The sequence below is a fragment of the Odocoileus virginianus genome, chromosome 20 (assembly GCF_023699985.2).
Source record: "Odocoileus virginianus isolate 20LAN1187 ecotype Illinois chromosome 20, Ovbor_1.2, whole genome shotgun sequence".
Taxonomy (NCBI): Eukaryota; Metazoa; Chordata; class Mammalia; order Artiodactyla; family Cervidae; genus Odocoileus; species Odocoileus virginianus.
The window spans coordinates 10397955-10411656 of record NC_069693.1 but is presented as its reverse complement, the minus strand read 5'-3'; the positions used below and the strand labels follow the sequence as shown (position 1 = coordinate 10411656).

At 48.5% G+C, this 13702-nt stretch overlaps 2 protein-coding genes across 11 annotated transcripts; one reads left to right on the top strand and one right to left on the bottom strand.

The window, feature by feature from the left end:
• Window positions 1–1762: 1762 nt before the first annotated feature.
• Window positions 1763–7189, bottom strand: DMRTC2 (DMRT like family C2). 3 transcript variants are annotated; one of them, XM_020871182.2, is made up of 9 exons: window positions 7019–7189; window positions 5750–5977; window positions 5506–5660; window positions 5145–5221; window positions 4666–4849; window positions 4384–4510; window positions 3560–3620; window positions 3240–3411; window positions 1763–2315 (listed from the first exon to the last, which is right to left on the bottom strand). In XM_020871182.2, the coding sequence occupies exons 2-9, from the start codon at window positions 5971–5973 to the stop codon at window positions 2203–2205; spliced, it is 1113 nt and encodes a 370-aa protein (XP_020726841.2). In that variant the 5' UTR covers window positions 5974–5977; window positions 7019–7189; the 3' UTR covers window positions 1763–2202. The 3 variants fall into 3 exon arrangements, with proteins under 3 accessions (XP_020726841.2, XP_020726840.2, XP_020726843.2); XM_020871181.2 differs by lacking the exon at window positions 7019–7189 and adding an exon at window positions 6774–6848; XM_020871184.2 differs by lacking the exon at window positions 7019–7189 and adding an exon at window positions 6647–6731.
• Window positions 6956–13149, top strand: LYPD4 (LY6/PLAUR domain containing 4). 8 transcript variants are annotated; one of them, XM_070450767.1, is made up of 7 exons: window positions 7396–7547; window positions 8221–8344; window positions 11065–11263; window positions 11362–11514; window positions 11720–11863; window positions 12309–12635; window positions 12884–13149. In XM_070450767.1, exons 4-7 carry the CDS (start codon window positions 11448–11450, stop codon window positions 13081–13083), a joined length of 738 nt encoding a protein of 245 aa, XP_070306868.1. In that variant the 5' UTR covers window positions 7396–7547; window positions 8221–8344; window positions 11065–11263; window positions 11362–11447; the 3' UTR covers window positions 13084–13149. The 8 variants fall into 8 exon arrangements, with proteins under 8 accessions (XP_020726848.2, XP_020726849.2, XP_070306868.1 ...); XM_070450769.1 differs by lacking the exon at window positions 8221–8344; XM_020871185.2 differs by lacking the exon at window positions 11065–11263 and having other exon boundaries at window positions 7397–7547.
• The last annotated feature ends 553 nt before the right edge of the window (window positions 13150–13702 follow it).

Here is a 13702-nt window from a genome sequence, read left to right as displayed (position 1 = left end):
TCTGTTAGAATTAGAAGCAGCTCATCTTCTCAAGACCCCAAACTGGAAAATAGCAAGTTGCAATTGGATGCCATCACCATCAATTATCTTGAATAAAAAGGTGTGTAGGTAACATTAGGAAGCAGAATCAGTGCCCAGGCAGAATCATCCTCCCAGGCATGAACTTTCTGTTTGGTCCTTCTAAGAGTGGGAATGGGGATAGGGGTCTCCAAATCTTCCTATCTTTGGAATAGCTCAACAGGTCTCCACATACTTGAAACAGTTCAAGAAGAAAAACTCGACAGCAGAAGACTAAGAAACAAACGTGAGTAAGATATTATTACTTACTGCTCTCTTGAATACAAAAGCAAAGACTTTTTGAAAAACCCTTGGGATGTCTGTCTCCTGGAGTCCTGAATTTTTCACTCTATGTATTATAAAAATTATCTATTAATTGATTTATCCACCTGCAATGCAGGAGACCCAGGTTTGCTTCCTGGGTTGGGAAGTTCCCATGGAGGAGGGCATGGCAACCCACTCTAGTATTCCTGCCTGGAGAATCCCCATGGACAGAGGATCCTAGTGGCTTACATGAGGTCACAAAGAGTTGGACATGACTGAGCGACTAAGCACAATTGATTTGGGCCTGGCAAGGAAAAGGAATCTTTCTTCAGTATTTGCCTACAAATTTTTCCTAAAATACTCAGACAAGTCACTTAATCTCTTTAAGCTTGTTCCTTTATTTGTAAAATCAGAGTAATCATGTATAGCTTACAAAGTTGCTGTGAGGATAAGTGGGAATTGCATACAGTGAGTACTCAATAAATGATAATTGTCACAATCCTTTTATAGGTCCTTCAGATTTTAGATACATGAACCTCCCGAGTTCAGGAAAAACCTTTTATAAAGACTAACTTGATTATTCCTGTTCTGATTGCTCTCAGTCTCCCCATTATAAAAATATTATGTTAGATCAGCATCGGGGCTTCCTTGGTGGCTCAGTGGTAAAGAATCTGCCTGCAATGCAGAAGACATGGGTTTGATCCTGTGGTTGGCAAGATCCCCTGGAGAAAGAAATGGCAACCCACTCCAGTATTCTTGTCGGGGAAAATCCCATGGACAGAGGAGCCTGGCAGGCTAGAGTCCATGGAGTCACAAAAGAGTCAGACACGACATAGCGACTAAACAACAACAACAGATGAGCATTAAATTGGCATTCCATTGACCAAAGCTGGCCTGAAGATATGTTTTGTTTGACCTACATAGGATTTAAGCACAGCACAGAATTTAAAGAAAAACTGAGTCAGCATTTGAAAATTAAGAAATGTAAAACAGAAATCTAGTTTTCCAGCTTCTCTTGAAAAATCAGCAGATATGGCAGTACTGAGCCCACATTCCTGCCTGGCAACAATTCACTAGGGCCAAGAGGAAGCGGCCCCTTAGGTGGAGCATGCATTCTGTTTGCCAGGGCTTCTCTGGCCTTCTTTACTCATTTATATGATCTGTTTGGCCCTGTAGGTATTGCACTGTGCCCCTCTGAACAGCTGGAAACTGTCTATGTTTGGCCCAGAGCAGTCAATTATTCAACCAGTGAATCACCTACTGTGTTTCCCTACCACTCTTTCTTACCTGGCCATACAAAGAAATCCAAGTTTGTAGTTACTTGTGGTAGTTACTGAGTAACTGACTTTCATTTTGAGGAGTAAAGTGAACAAGTCCTTTCTGTCACTCAGGATAGACTAGGTTAAGCTGTGGTAAAAAACAACTCCCACATCTCAGTGGCTTAATACAACACTGGTTTATTTCTTGCTTACTCACACAAACCAAGACACAAAACAAAAATACTCTTGTTTTCACATGCATGGAGGCAGACATGAGTGCACAGGTATATACAGGATCACATGTCAAATGAATACCCTGGAACATGAACTCATGCAGAAATCTATTTAGATACTGGTTAGCTTAAACTGCACAACTTTCTCTTTTTTGGGGATTTTAAAAGGTCCCAGGACCCAAGGAAGGTAAGAGAATATCCACCTTTGGCTAAGGAAACGGCCATGCTACAAAAGGAACCAAAAGCTAACAAAGCACCTGAGAGCTTTAAAAAAAGCCTGAAGCGTGTACTACATGAAATTCCATGCAGAAATCTGGGAGTAAAATACCAAATATGCAATGCCTACAGGCTGCTGCCCCCTACCCCCCCGGGCCTCCACCTCTGGGCTTCTAGCTTAGGAGGGAAATGGACCCCAGTCGCCCAATATGCAGAGCCACGGAAGGGGCTGGGCTGGGCCGGAGAGAGGGCCCAACAGGCTGGAATCCTCTTCCTCCAGCAGGAGCTACAGGAAGGAAGAAAGAGGGCAAAAGCAGGTCACATCCACTTCCCCTCCCAGCAAACCCTCCCTTTTTACCCCATCTATTCCAGGCCCATCTTTGTTCACCTGGATTATAGCAACCACTTCCTCCTCACTGATTTCACCACTTCTAGTCTTGTCTCATCCAATCCCTCCATCACAGCCACCATACTTATCTTTCTAAAGCTCAGAGTCTCTGAATACATCCCTGCCTAGCTCAGAAATATTCCCTTGTTTCCCTTCATGTACGGTTGCGTGTTTACTTCCATGATCAGAAGCCCTTCCAGACTCACCTGCTTCTGTCTCAGCAGTTCCTTCAGGCCAGTTTCCTCACCTGCGCTGCATGCCCAACCCATCATTTTGGGCAGGAGAAATCTCAGCGTTCCCTTTCTCTCCCCACAGGTGGTTCTCACGCCTCAAGATTCTTCTACGTCTCTCCCAAGTTTATCACTAAACTTTGTGAAAGCATCCAGGTTTTCCAAATAGGATGCCATTAGAGGCAGGTTGCCAAATAGAAAACTCCTTAAAAGCAGTTATCAAGGGTCCAGGCCAGGCTCTTGATACCTCCTCAGTCCCTCTCCAGACTTCAGCAGGCTCCATGGGTCGAGAGAAGCCCTGGGCTGGAGTGAGGAAACCAGGCTTTGCCACTGACTTGCTATATGCTCTCAGGCCTCTCTCAGGGCCTCACTTTCCTTGACATCAGGGCACTGGACATTTGCCTTTGAGCACACAAAAAAATAAATTCACTGAATAAGTCTCAACTGTAATCTAAGGGGCTAGGTTGAAAAGCGTGGGGCCTGGGATCTTCAACCTGCTGATCTCCTGATCTCCTTGGTTAGTCCCTGCTTGTTCAGTACCTCCATTTTTCATCATGCCTTTCCCATCCTTTCCTTTTAGAGAACAGGTTACCTGGTGGGCCACAAGGGTGGAGCAGGGAGATCCAGGCAGGGTTGGCAGGGCCAGGAGTCAGGCGGGGAGCCTGAGATGAATCTTTCAGTCCCACAAGAGCCTCAGCTGCCTCCCGCTGCAGCTGCCGCTCTGACGAGGCAGAGGTCCAGGTCAGGCAAGAGGGTCCAGGGGCCTGCAAAGGAGAGATGCAGACTGGGAATCCCTACTTCTGCCCACCCTCCAGAGGCTCCCTGTCCCCAGTTACTTCATTATTCCCTACTCTTCCCTTCCCCAAGCTGAACTTCCTCCCAGGGTCCTGGATTCCACTTCTTTTTCAGGACCTGTGGCTGTAGCAGAAGAGGGTCTGGGGTGCCACAGGGCTGGAGTATCAGAGTTGAGCATCTGGAAATAAGGAGAAAAGATGCCAGGGGCATTAAACTCATGGACAGACATGTATACATGCAAAGAGGAGCAGGATTTTGCTGTGTTCTGATCTGGCATTCTGAGTGCCTGTGGTCATTAGGTTTTGTGGCTTTGGGCAAGTCCCTCCCTCTGTTTGCCCTGCTTTGTTTTCTGTAAAATGGAAACATCTTTCAGCTTCTTACTCCCAGAGCTACTGTAAGGATTATGGGAAATAATTGGTGTCAGTTTAAAAAAAAATGGACAAAACACCTAGAGGGATTTGAATGATTGTTCCTGCCCTACCAGTGTGTGATCCTCTTCCCTCCTAGTTCCTTAATCCCCATGGAACTTGAGGAGCAGCTTGGCCAACCTTTAGGAAACTTTGTCTAATGACCTCTGGCCTCTCTCCTAGGCCTCTGAAATTCTTACCATCATGTCCCCCCACCCCTCACGTCAGCAGGCAGTGCAACCCTATCTGTTTAAGCAGATTTAATAGGCACTATTTGTTTAAGGCCAGGGCTTGTGCTAAGTGTATACCATATATTATTGCTAATTCTTATTATTACCAAGAGGTAGTACTGTCTCTGACTTACTAATAGAAAACAGGCTCAGAGAAGTAAAGATACCTGTACAAAGATTCATAGCTACTCAGTTAGGACAGTTCTGCCTCACACAATAGTCTGAGACTTTTTCTTCATCATCTACTATGGTGTCCAGCACAGGGTTAGGCACATCATAAACATGTCTTTTTCTCCTTACTCACGTGCGGGGCAGGGTAGAAGGCCCTTGAGATTCTCCAGAGAGAGGAGCTGTCAGTATTGGGCGAGATCCTGTGCAGGTTGGGAGAGGCCCATGAGTGGGCAGCCGGAGGGCAGTGCCAGGGTCAAAACCTAATGAGGAAAAGAGAATGCAGAGTATATAGTGTTCAGAGGTCATGGCTTCTGTCTTGCCTTTTCCTACCCTGTATCCTCTCGCTCTTCTCTTTCTGACACAGTGGTACACAGTCATTCAAACATGTGTTGAATTAACGTTGAATTCATCTTACCAGGGAAAGGATGCAGAGGAACAGCAGGTTCTTGGCACAGCAAGCGGCACACCACTGGGGTTGGCATGGAAAGGCCTGGAGGCAGCCAGTGCCCAGGGGCCCAAGGGCCGGGAGGCACTGGAGTCCAGGGCAAAGGCAAGGCTTCTGGGGGATGACTGAGCAGCAGAGGGCCCCGAGAGTTCTCCTGCAAGGGCAGGGAGCACAGGTTGGAGTCAAGTTCAAGGCTGGAGAAGGAATGTTCTAGGATAGAATTGGGGCCCCCAAACTTCAGAGTTTGAAGGGCTGCAAAATCCCACCCTATCATTTTGCCCATGGAATAGAAGTGATTTGCCCAAGATTATACAGCAAGTCAGGGCTGGACCTAGAATCCAGGTGCTGAGGGCACAGAGGAAGGGATCTGGGCAGGGGCTAGAATAGGAGTCACTCCCTCAGGGCCCAGGGGACCTTGTGCCAGTGGGACTGGCACAGGCCTTCCTTACCTTTCCAGGAGGTGTCAGTGCCAGTGGAACTACATGATGGGGAGTCTGAGGCTGGGGTGCTACGTTCTCCTTTCCAGCTGTGAGGGACCAGGGAGAGCTTTGGGGAGCTCTTTCTCCTGCGTGCCTCCCACTCCAGCCCAATATTGAATTTTTATCTCCCTCTGTCCCATTTCTACCCCTTGATCTCATTACATCCTTCCAACACTTAATCACACTTTACAGTTGGGGAGGGAGAGGCCCAGAGAACAGAAACTCCTTGCCCAAAATCATACATCAATTCAGTGGCAGGACTGGGGCCCTATTCCCTACTTAGGCTTTTCCTGCCTAAATTCCTGCCCTGGCCACAGCCAGTGACACTTACAGTGGACCCCTGGTCGAGTGACTCCCTTCTTGACACGGCTGGGAGCTTTGGGAGGAGCTGCCCCTCTCATGAGTCCCTGGGCTAGGTGCCTCTTTAGCTGTGCCTCCTGCTGCCTACGCAAGGCCACCTGGGCAGCCATGACCCTTCGGCGCTCCCTAAAGACGGGAAGTGGTGAGTCAACAGTCAAATCAGCCACCTTTTAACATGAGGCCCATCCTCTCCCTTCTCTGGATCTCATACTCACAAGATGAGGACACATTTGTGACACTCGCAAGCCTGAAACAGGCACAGGCGCTTGTGGCCCTTGAGGTGGGCAGTGACACCGTGGTTGCGGCAACGGGCACAGGTTGGAGACCGACTGACAGCTCTCCTGGGGATAAGTTCCATGCCCTGGGGGGCTCTGGTTTCACCCCCTGTGGCAGAGTCTGAAGGGCAGTGGTGGACAGCAGGCATTTCATTGGGGTCCATGGCTCTAGGGGCAGGAGTGGAAGGTCAGGGTGGCCACGTATGTGGGTCCTGTCCTGACTATCCTTCTTGCCTCTCAGAGGCCACACCAAAAGGGTTTTCCCACTTTGCCCATCCCGGGACTCAGATGTCACCCTTGATTCTCCCCTGGCTCTCTCCCTTCTTCACCCTTCCTGGGGCATCCTCCTCTCCAAGAACCCCTCTCCTCGTTCCTTTCTTACATATCTTTCGATCCAAACATTATTCTCTGCTCACCTCTACCTTCCCAAGCACAAATACCAGTTTGGGGCACACTCAGGCACTCTCATGCCCCCTACAACAGTTCTTACACTCCCCTTTCCATCACCACCCCATTCCCACGATTTTCCTGGCATCCTCTTCCACGATTATCATCCTTCCCTCCTGCAGTTATCCAATTCCCACACCTGCTTTCATGCCACCCTTTCAATCCTTAACCCTCATGTATGCCGTGCAATTCAACTTCCCCCTGCAGCCCTTTTAATCAGACCCCCTTGCATCCCAGTAAATATATCATTCTCAAGAATCCCTTGTCCCATTTTAAAGAATTATTTTCATTTCCTCAGCAAAGGTTTACTGAGCCCCTTCCACGTGCCAGGCCCTGATCTAGGCCCAAAGACCCCCCTCTCCGCGGCCCAAATTCCTCTGTTGCACCCACACTCCTAAACTAAGGCAAACCCGGGCACGTCACTGCGCCGGGCCATCACGCGCCTTCACCGACTACCAACAAGTAATCTCGAGCCACTCCCGCCCCACCGCCCCACTCAGCTGTTCCTCACGCGCACCCCATTCTGGAGCTGTCCCCCCCAAACGCTGGGTCCGCGGCCCCGCCCCGCTCCAGGGTCTCAGGGAGGGGGCGGGGCTCGGGGAGCGCGCCCAGGGTCCGCGGGGTGGGGGAAGGGCAAACGGGGCGCGAGGAGCGCGAGCAGGGAGGCGAGGGGATGCCTGGGGCGGGGAATCCAGGGCAAGAGAGGGAGTGGAAGAGACACGGAGGGGCAGGGTCGTGTTCATCTCGTCCGTTCGGAGTTACCTCAGCCTGGAGCACAGTTAGGGTCAATCTGGAGGAGGCGAAAGGAGGCGGTGAGACAGTGGTATGAAAAACGGCTGTGCTCGCGCCACTTTTCCCGCCCCTTCTCAAAAGGACCAATGAACTTCAAGCGACGTCTCCGGCGCCGAGGCGACCGACCAATGCGCTTCAAGATCTTGCACTGACGGCCCGCCCCTTTACCTCTATCCGCTTCTCCTCGCGCTGGACTATCAATCCAGCCAATAGCGCGTCGAGTTGAGTCTCGCACTTATCCCTTCCCCTTGTGATTTGCCTTCCCAAATTGTTCTTCCTCTTTTGGGAGAGGTGGCCAATGGGGCGTCGAGTACCGGTTCCAGTACAAGGCTGGCCCCGCCCCCAAGAACGGCCGCCTGGCCCGCCCTCCCGCGAACGTTGACCTGGACGCATCGGCGCATGCGCAGTCTCGTCATCCGGCCTGCGCTGCATCGCCCCGCCTCTGGAGCATCTGGTGGCCAGGACTTGGCTTGAGCGGCCTTTCACTGCGTGGACGCCCGTGTGTTTTTTCGCTTCTCTCCCACTACCTGAACTCAAGATCTACACCTCTCCTTTTATGTTCCCCTACCTGTGATATCCTTGTTTCCCTCCCGGGCCCCACGTTCTAACGTTGTGGCCCTTTCCTTGTGTCTCTTATTGGCTGTGTCCATGCTGATTTCCCTAAATTTGACGTTTTTCTTCTCCGGGAGTCTCTCTCTTTGCCTGTTCATCCTGCTGATTTTCGAAACCCTTTCTCCACGTGCCTCATCCCCTCATAGTCTGTCCCCCTTCCCCTCCCATCCCTGTCTTTGGTTCCCGAGATGCTATTGTGAGTTTTCTTTGTAACCCTTTCCATCCTCTGTGTTCATCTTCCTCCCGGATTTCACCCCATTCTCTGGCCTCCACTCTGTAACTGTAGCCTTCTCTGTGCATCTTTATTAGACCCATCTCACGGTTTCCCCACCCCCATCCTCCGTGTTGTCCCCTTTTCTCTATGCATCCCGTCCAGTCTCCTTTTCTGTCTTTGAGCCTCTCAGATAGCCTCCTCCCCACCCCAGAAGCCGATCTTTGTGCCCAATTCCTCATTTTTCTGCCACTTCCTATTGTGCTTTCTTTGCTGCTCATCCTCTGTCTCCCTGCAAGTTTCCGTTCCATTAATTTGCTCCTCCTCCTCAGTGTGGTTTCTCTTGTAGGAATAGTGTCTTCTCTGACCACTGCTACAACCCTTTTTCCTTGAGGATTTTATTCCAGTCTTTTCTTTTTGTGTCCGTGCTTGTACCGAGATTGCTGGGGCCTGTGGTTTTGCATTCCAGGCAGGTGTGTGCCCTGTCCCCTGCTGGGTCCAACTCCTTCGATCCTTTGCCTTCATCCCCCCTTCCCATGTCCCATCTTTTCTGCTGGTCTTGGCTTCTTGGTTTGCGGCAGATTTCTGGGTTACGCATCCTGTGTCAGGTATTCAGTGACATCTATCTGGACTGCTGTGCAAGGGAGCAGTACTAGACAAAATTGGAAAGGTTGTTTGGGGCCCATCTGAGGGATGAAGGGTGGCCTGTATGTGGGAGGCTTGAATGCCAGCTAAAGAGATTGACCTTGATCTTTTAGATAGTGGAGAGAGAGAGATGGGGGGCAGGGGGGCAACATTTTGGAGAGCTTAGCACTTGCCTGGAACTTTATGCTAATAATCTTAATAATGAGCCTATGAGATATATTTTTAATATGTTTTATAAATGACTTCAATAAGAGGCACAAGATCACACAGCTAGTCAATGGAGAGGTAAAGATTCCAACCTTGGTCTGTCTTTGAGTTCAAAATCTTAAGAACTTTGTACTACCTACTGCATTTTATTTATTTCCAGTAATCCCCAGTTCCCCACTTTTCTTCCCTAACTGTCCCACAGGTGCTCATTTCAGATGGCACATGCATATCTCTTTTAGTCTGTGTATGTTCTTGGCAAGATGTGCAGTGTTTTATGTGCATGATGTTTTTAACTTATAGTGACATTGAGTTGTTTATTATTAAAAATAATCAACACAGTGTTTTTATGATCCATCCATGTGTGCATGATGTGTACAGCTAACCAGTTGCTTCTAACTAGTGCACACTATTCCATGGTATGCATCCCCTGTGTGTTATGTGTTCACTTGGTCTCAGGGAGAGATGCCCATGTTGCTTTCATCACTATCCCCACCATACTGGCACATCCTTTTATGTGTTCTTTTGTAGTTGAAGGTGGAAATCTGTTTTGTGTACCTAGGATATACCAGAAATAGCTATTTGTAACCTAATTTGGCTAAGTATTGCCAGACTTCTTGCAATGAATGATACTTTGGGCTTGAGACACTGATCAGAACCCTTAGCGCCTCCATTCTTCAGGGTCCAGAAGAGGACCCTATCCCTGGCCACAGCTACCCCATGAGCACCAATGCACAAGGGCCTCTCCCACCCCATAGTCCTACCAACATTCATATTTTTCCAGCTTTCTGACCTCTTGTCAGTCTGGCAGATGCTCATTTGAATATACTGCGTTTCTATGATTATTGTTGAGCACGAGTGTTTCTTCATGTGCTTGTTAGCCTTTCTGGTTTGCTTTTCTGAGAATTGAGAATTGCCTCTTCATATACTTGGCCTATTTCTCTACTTAAATTTCTCTCTTTTTCTAATCAATTTGCCTGAGATCTTTGTTCATTCTTATTGGTTTAAGACTTTGCATACATTCTTCTTGTGACCATTTTGGCATTTCATATTATTTTAGAAATTTATCCACTTATAAAGTATATAAATTTCAAGTTTGTAAGTGTAGGCTTGTTTTTTAAATATATATTTTAAGAAATTTATTTTTGGCTGCATTGGGTCTTCATTGCGACATGAGGGTTCTTCGTCTTGTGGCTTCTCTCTAGTTGTAGTGCTTGGGCACTAGAGCGCATGGGCTCAGTAGCTCTGAGGCATGTGGGGTCTTAGTTCCCTAGCCAGAGATCAAACCTATGTCTTCTGCATTGGAAGGCAGATTCTCAACCACTGGACCACCAGGGAAGTCCCAAATATGGAGTTGTTAATGACAGTTTTATTATTCTTAGAACATGTAATGTCTTTTAGTTTCTATTTTTCATTTTGCATTTTATTTGCATCTCTCTTTTTTTTTTTTTCTTGAGTAGATTTCCTGGAGGATTATCTTAGTAATATTGTCAAAGAATGAATGTTAGTTTTTGGTAATAGTTTTTTGTAAATAGTTTTTTTTAATCAATTTCGTTGATTTCTGGTCATCATTTTTATTCCTTTTTGGGGAGGTTGCTTTGTTGTTCCTTGTATAACTTCTTGAGTTAATTCACAAGCATATTTTATAATTCTTACTGTTTCTTGATAAATGTGCTTAAATTATAAATTTACTTCTAAATATTGATTTAGAAATCATTGTCCAATTAAAAAAGAACTTTGATTTTGAAATTATTATTAGCTCACAAGAAGTTGCAAAAATTGTGTATAGAATCCCTAAAACCCTTCTTCTGGTTCTGCATAGGGACATTTTGTATGACTGTAGTAAATGAGCAGGAAATTAACATTGGTATAGTACTCTTGGGGCTTCTCTGGTTGCTCAGTGGTAAACAATCCCGCCGCAATGCAGGAAATGTGGGTTCAATCCCTGGGTTAGGAAGATCCCTTGGAGAAGGAAATGGCAACCTCTGGTATTCTTGCCCGAGAAATCCTATGGACTCCTCCCCCAGAGGAGCCTGGGGGGCTATAGTCCATCAGTTTAGTTCAGTTCAGTTCAGTCACTTGGTCGTGTCTGATTCTTTGTGACCCCATGGACTGCAGCACACCAGGCTTCCCTGTCCATCTATAGCCCATAGAGTTGCAAAAGAATCTGACATGGCTGAGTGATTAAACAACAACAACAACAACACTTTGAATTAAATTACAGACCTTATTCAGTTTTCATCAGATTTTACATGTGTGTGTGTGTGTGTGTGTGTGTGTGTGTGTGACATGTAGTATGTTTGCTGTTATTCAGTACTAAATACTTTCTCATTTCTTTTTCAAGTCAGGGGTTACTTAGTAATACATCAGTTAACTTTCACGCATTTGTTGTTCTGATCTCATTGTCTTTGGATGGAGAACATCCTGTATAAGTAGTGATCCTTTGAATAAGCCAGCTTTCTCTGCTCAGCACCATTTCCAACAGCAGGAACTAAGCAGCAGAGCGAGACTCAGGATTCAAGAAGCTCACGGGCTGGGTCCAGGTTAGGCTGGAGGAAAGACCATGGAGATGAAGACCTGTGTCCCTGAAGGTCTCAGGAAGCCTATGTCACAGGAACTGATAATCAACTTTCTGCTTCAGAAACAGTGATCTAAAGGCCAACAAGAACGGCGTTTTGAGACCTAGATTGAAACTGGTTCCAGAATCCAGGACCCAAACACAGGACCATGGGACCCCAGCATCTCAGCCCCATGCAGCTGCTCTGTCTCCTGGGGGCCATTTCCTCTCTGCCTTGTATGTCCTGTGGGGCTGGATGCTTCGGGACCCTCTTGGCTGGGGAGAATGGGGGGGCCTGGATTCCTGTCGCTGGGAGAGGGAAAGCTGCGTATCTGGGTCCCTCTGGGGACAAGATCTGTGGAGGCTGAACTCTTGATTGGCGGCTCAAGGGTTGAGAAGGCAATGTGAGGAGCAGTTGACCAGATAAAGATTCTCTCTTTAGGGGCTGAAGCTCTTCTGTGCTATGAAGCAAAATCTTCACTCTTCAGAGCTGTAGGTCTCCATAAGTGGCAGTGGTTTCTGTTGAGGAGCATGGTGTGTAAACTGAATGAGGGCTGTGAGGAGACGCTGGTGTTCATCGAGGCAGGTGGGCAGGGGCGACTTTGCTACATTGTTCCGGGTTGCTCTTCTGACCCCTACCTTCCTTCCCAGCACCCAGGACTCTGGACTTCGTTCCAGATATTTATCCCTGTCATATCTTTGGGAACAATGTCCAGACACCAGCAGGAGAGGGGCAGGACCCAGCCTGTTGCGCTGTGGGCTGGATAAGAGGGCAGAATGGAGGTGGGAGAGAAGACAAGTTTGGGACACACAGGAGAGAGGAGCAGAGGGGCTCCTCTCGTGGAGAGAGGGGTGAGGACAGGCAGATAAAACCTGGGAGATCTGAGCAGCGAGTGGACAGTAGGGGAGACGCAAAGCTGGTGGTGGGGCAGAGCGAGCAGCAAGGGCAGGGTGGGGTGGGGTGTGGTGGGAGGTCGGACTGGGTGTGGCCAACGACGCTGATCAGAGCTCTCCAATCTTCTGCTCCACAGGGACCAGAAAGGGAATCCTGGGTTTTAAAGGCTGCAGCCCAGCCTCATCTTACCCCCCGCAAGTCTCCTACCTGGTTTCGCCACCTGGATTGTCCATCGCCTCCTATAGCCGGGTCTGCCGGACCTATCTCTGCAATAACCTCACCAACATGGAGGCTATATTGCAGCTCAAGGCCAGGACTCCCAAGACTTTAGCATTTTCTTCGCACAGTTGCCCAACTTGTGTGGGCGAGCACTCGAAGAGCTGCCTCCCAAATTTTGTCTCCACTGAGTCTTGCCCCAGAGATGCTACTAAGTGTTACAGTTCCACAGTGAAATTCCAGGCAGGTGAGAGGACACAAACTTTCTTTCTCAGATGCCTGCTCCAGGCCTGCTGCCTTTCCATCCCTGAGGGAGGTGGGTGGCACTCGGAGAGGTGCTCGTGGTACAGAATTCCAAGGGGAACAGGGGGAAGGTGCCTGATGCTGGGTCTCTGGGGGGCAAGAAGGTGTCCTGGTTGGTGAGGGGTGTCTGGAAGGAGGGGCAAGGCACTTGTGTTTTCAAAGTGTCCCTGACTGCCCCCCTCTTCCTTGCAGGGTCTCTCAATACCACCTTCCTCCTCATGGGCTGTGCTCGTGAACATACCAGTGTTTTAGCCCATTTTCACCATATTGGGAGCATCAGAGTGACCGAGGTCATCAACATCGTAGAGAAGGCCCTGTTTACTGGTGCAGGGACCCTTTGTCGGAGTCCTTGGGGCATCCTCTTAGGCCTCCTGTTTGCCTTCAAGGGCTGAGGATCTAGCTGGACCAGACCAACACCCCCCTCCCTTTTCACAGAGCCAAATAAAGTCACAAAGTTGTATTTCTGCCTTGTCTTGTGGTCCGTGAGGGTTGTGGGGTTGTGAAAGAGCTGAAGAGGGGTGGTAGGCGGAGGGGAGGGGCAGGCAATGTGCAGTGCTCGCTGGAAGTGAGCAGGGTGCTCCGGGAGGAGGATCATTGGCAAAGTGACAGAATCATGGCCAGCATGCAGGAGGAACCCAAACGCTCCCCTTTTCCTCCTGGGAGCATTAATTCTAGCTTGGATTCAACCATTGACTTTGAGATCCTGGCCAAATCTCCTCCATTTTCTGGGCCTCCATTTCCTCCCCTTTAAAATTAAGGCTTGAGACCTCCCTGGCAGTCCAATGACTGAGACACTCTGTTCACAATGCAGACGCCTGGCTTTGATTCCTGGTCAGGGAACTGGATCCCACGTGCTGCAACTAAGAGTTCACATGTTGCTACTAAATATCCCACAAGCTGCAACGAAAATTGAGGATCTAGTGTGCTGCAACTAAACCCGGTGTAGCCAGATGAGTATTTAAAATGAAGGCCTTGTAGGGAAGTCGTAAGGATTATAGATTCAAGTAAAGT

Bases quoted from the DNA above. Each gene is read 5' to 3' on its own strand.
- DMRTC2 (XM_020871181.2), bottom strand. The intron at 4,850-5,144 runs GTAAGGAAGGCC...CTGCCCTTGCAG, and splicing joins CACTGACACCTCCTGGAAAG to GAGAACTCTCGGGGCCCTCT. The intron at 4,511-4,665 runs GTAAGATGAATT...TTTCCTCATTAG, and splicing joins TCCTCTGCATCCTTTCCCTG to GTTTTGACCCTGGCACTGCC.
- LYPD4 (XM_020871189.2), top strand. From the start codon at position 11,448: ATGGGACCCCAGCATCTCAGCCCCATGCAGCTGCTCTGTCTCCTGGGG. The intron at 11,515-11,719 runs GTATGTCCTGTG...TTCTCTCTTTAG, and splicing joins GGCCATTTCCTCTCTGCCTT to GGGCTGAAGCTCTTCTGTGC. The intron at 12,636-12,883 runs GTGAGAGGACAC...TCTTCCTTGCAG, and splicing joins CACAGTGAAATTCCAGGCAG to GGTCTCTCAATACCACCTTC.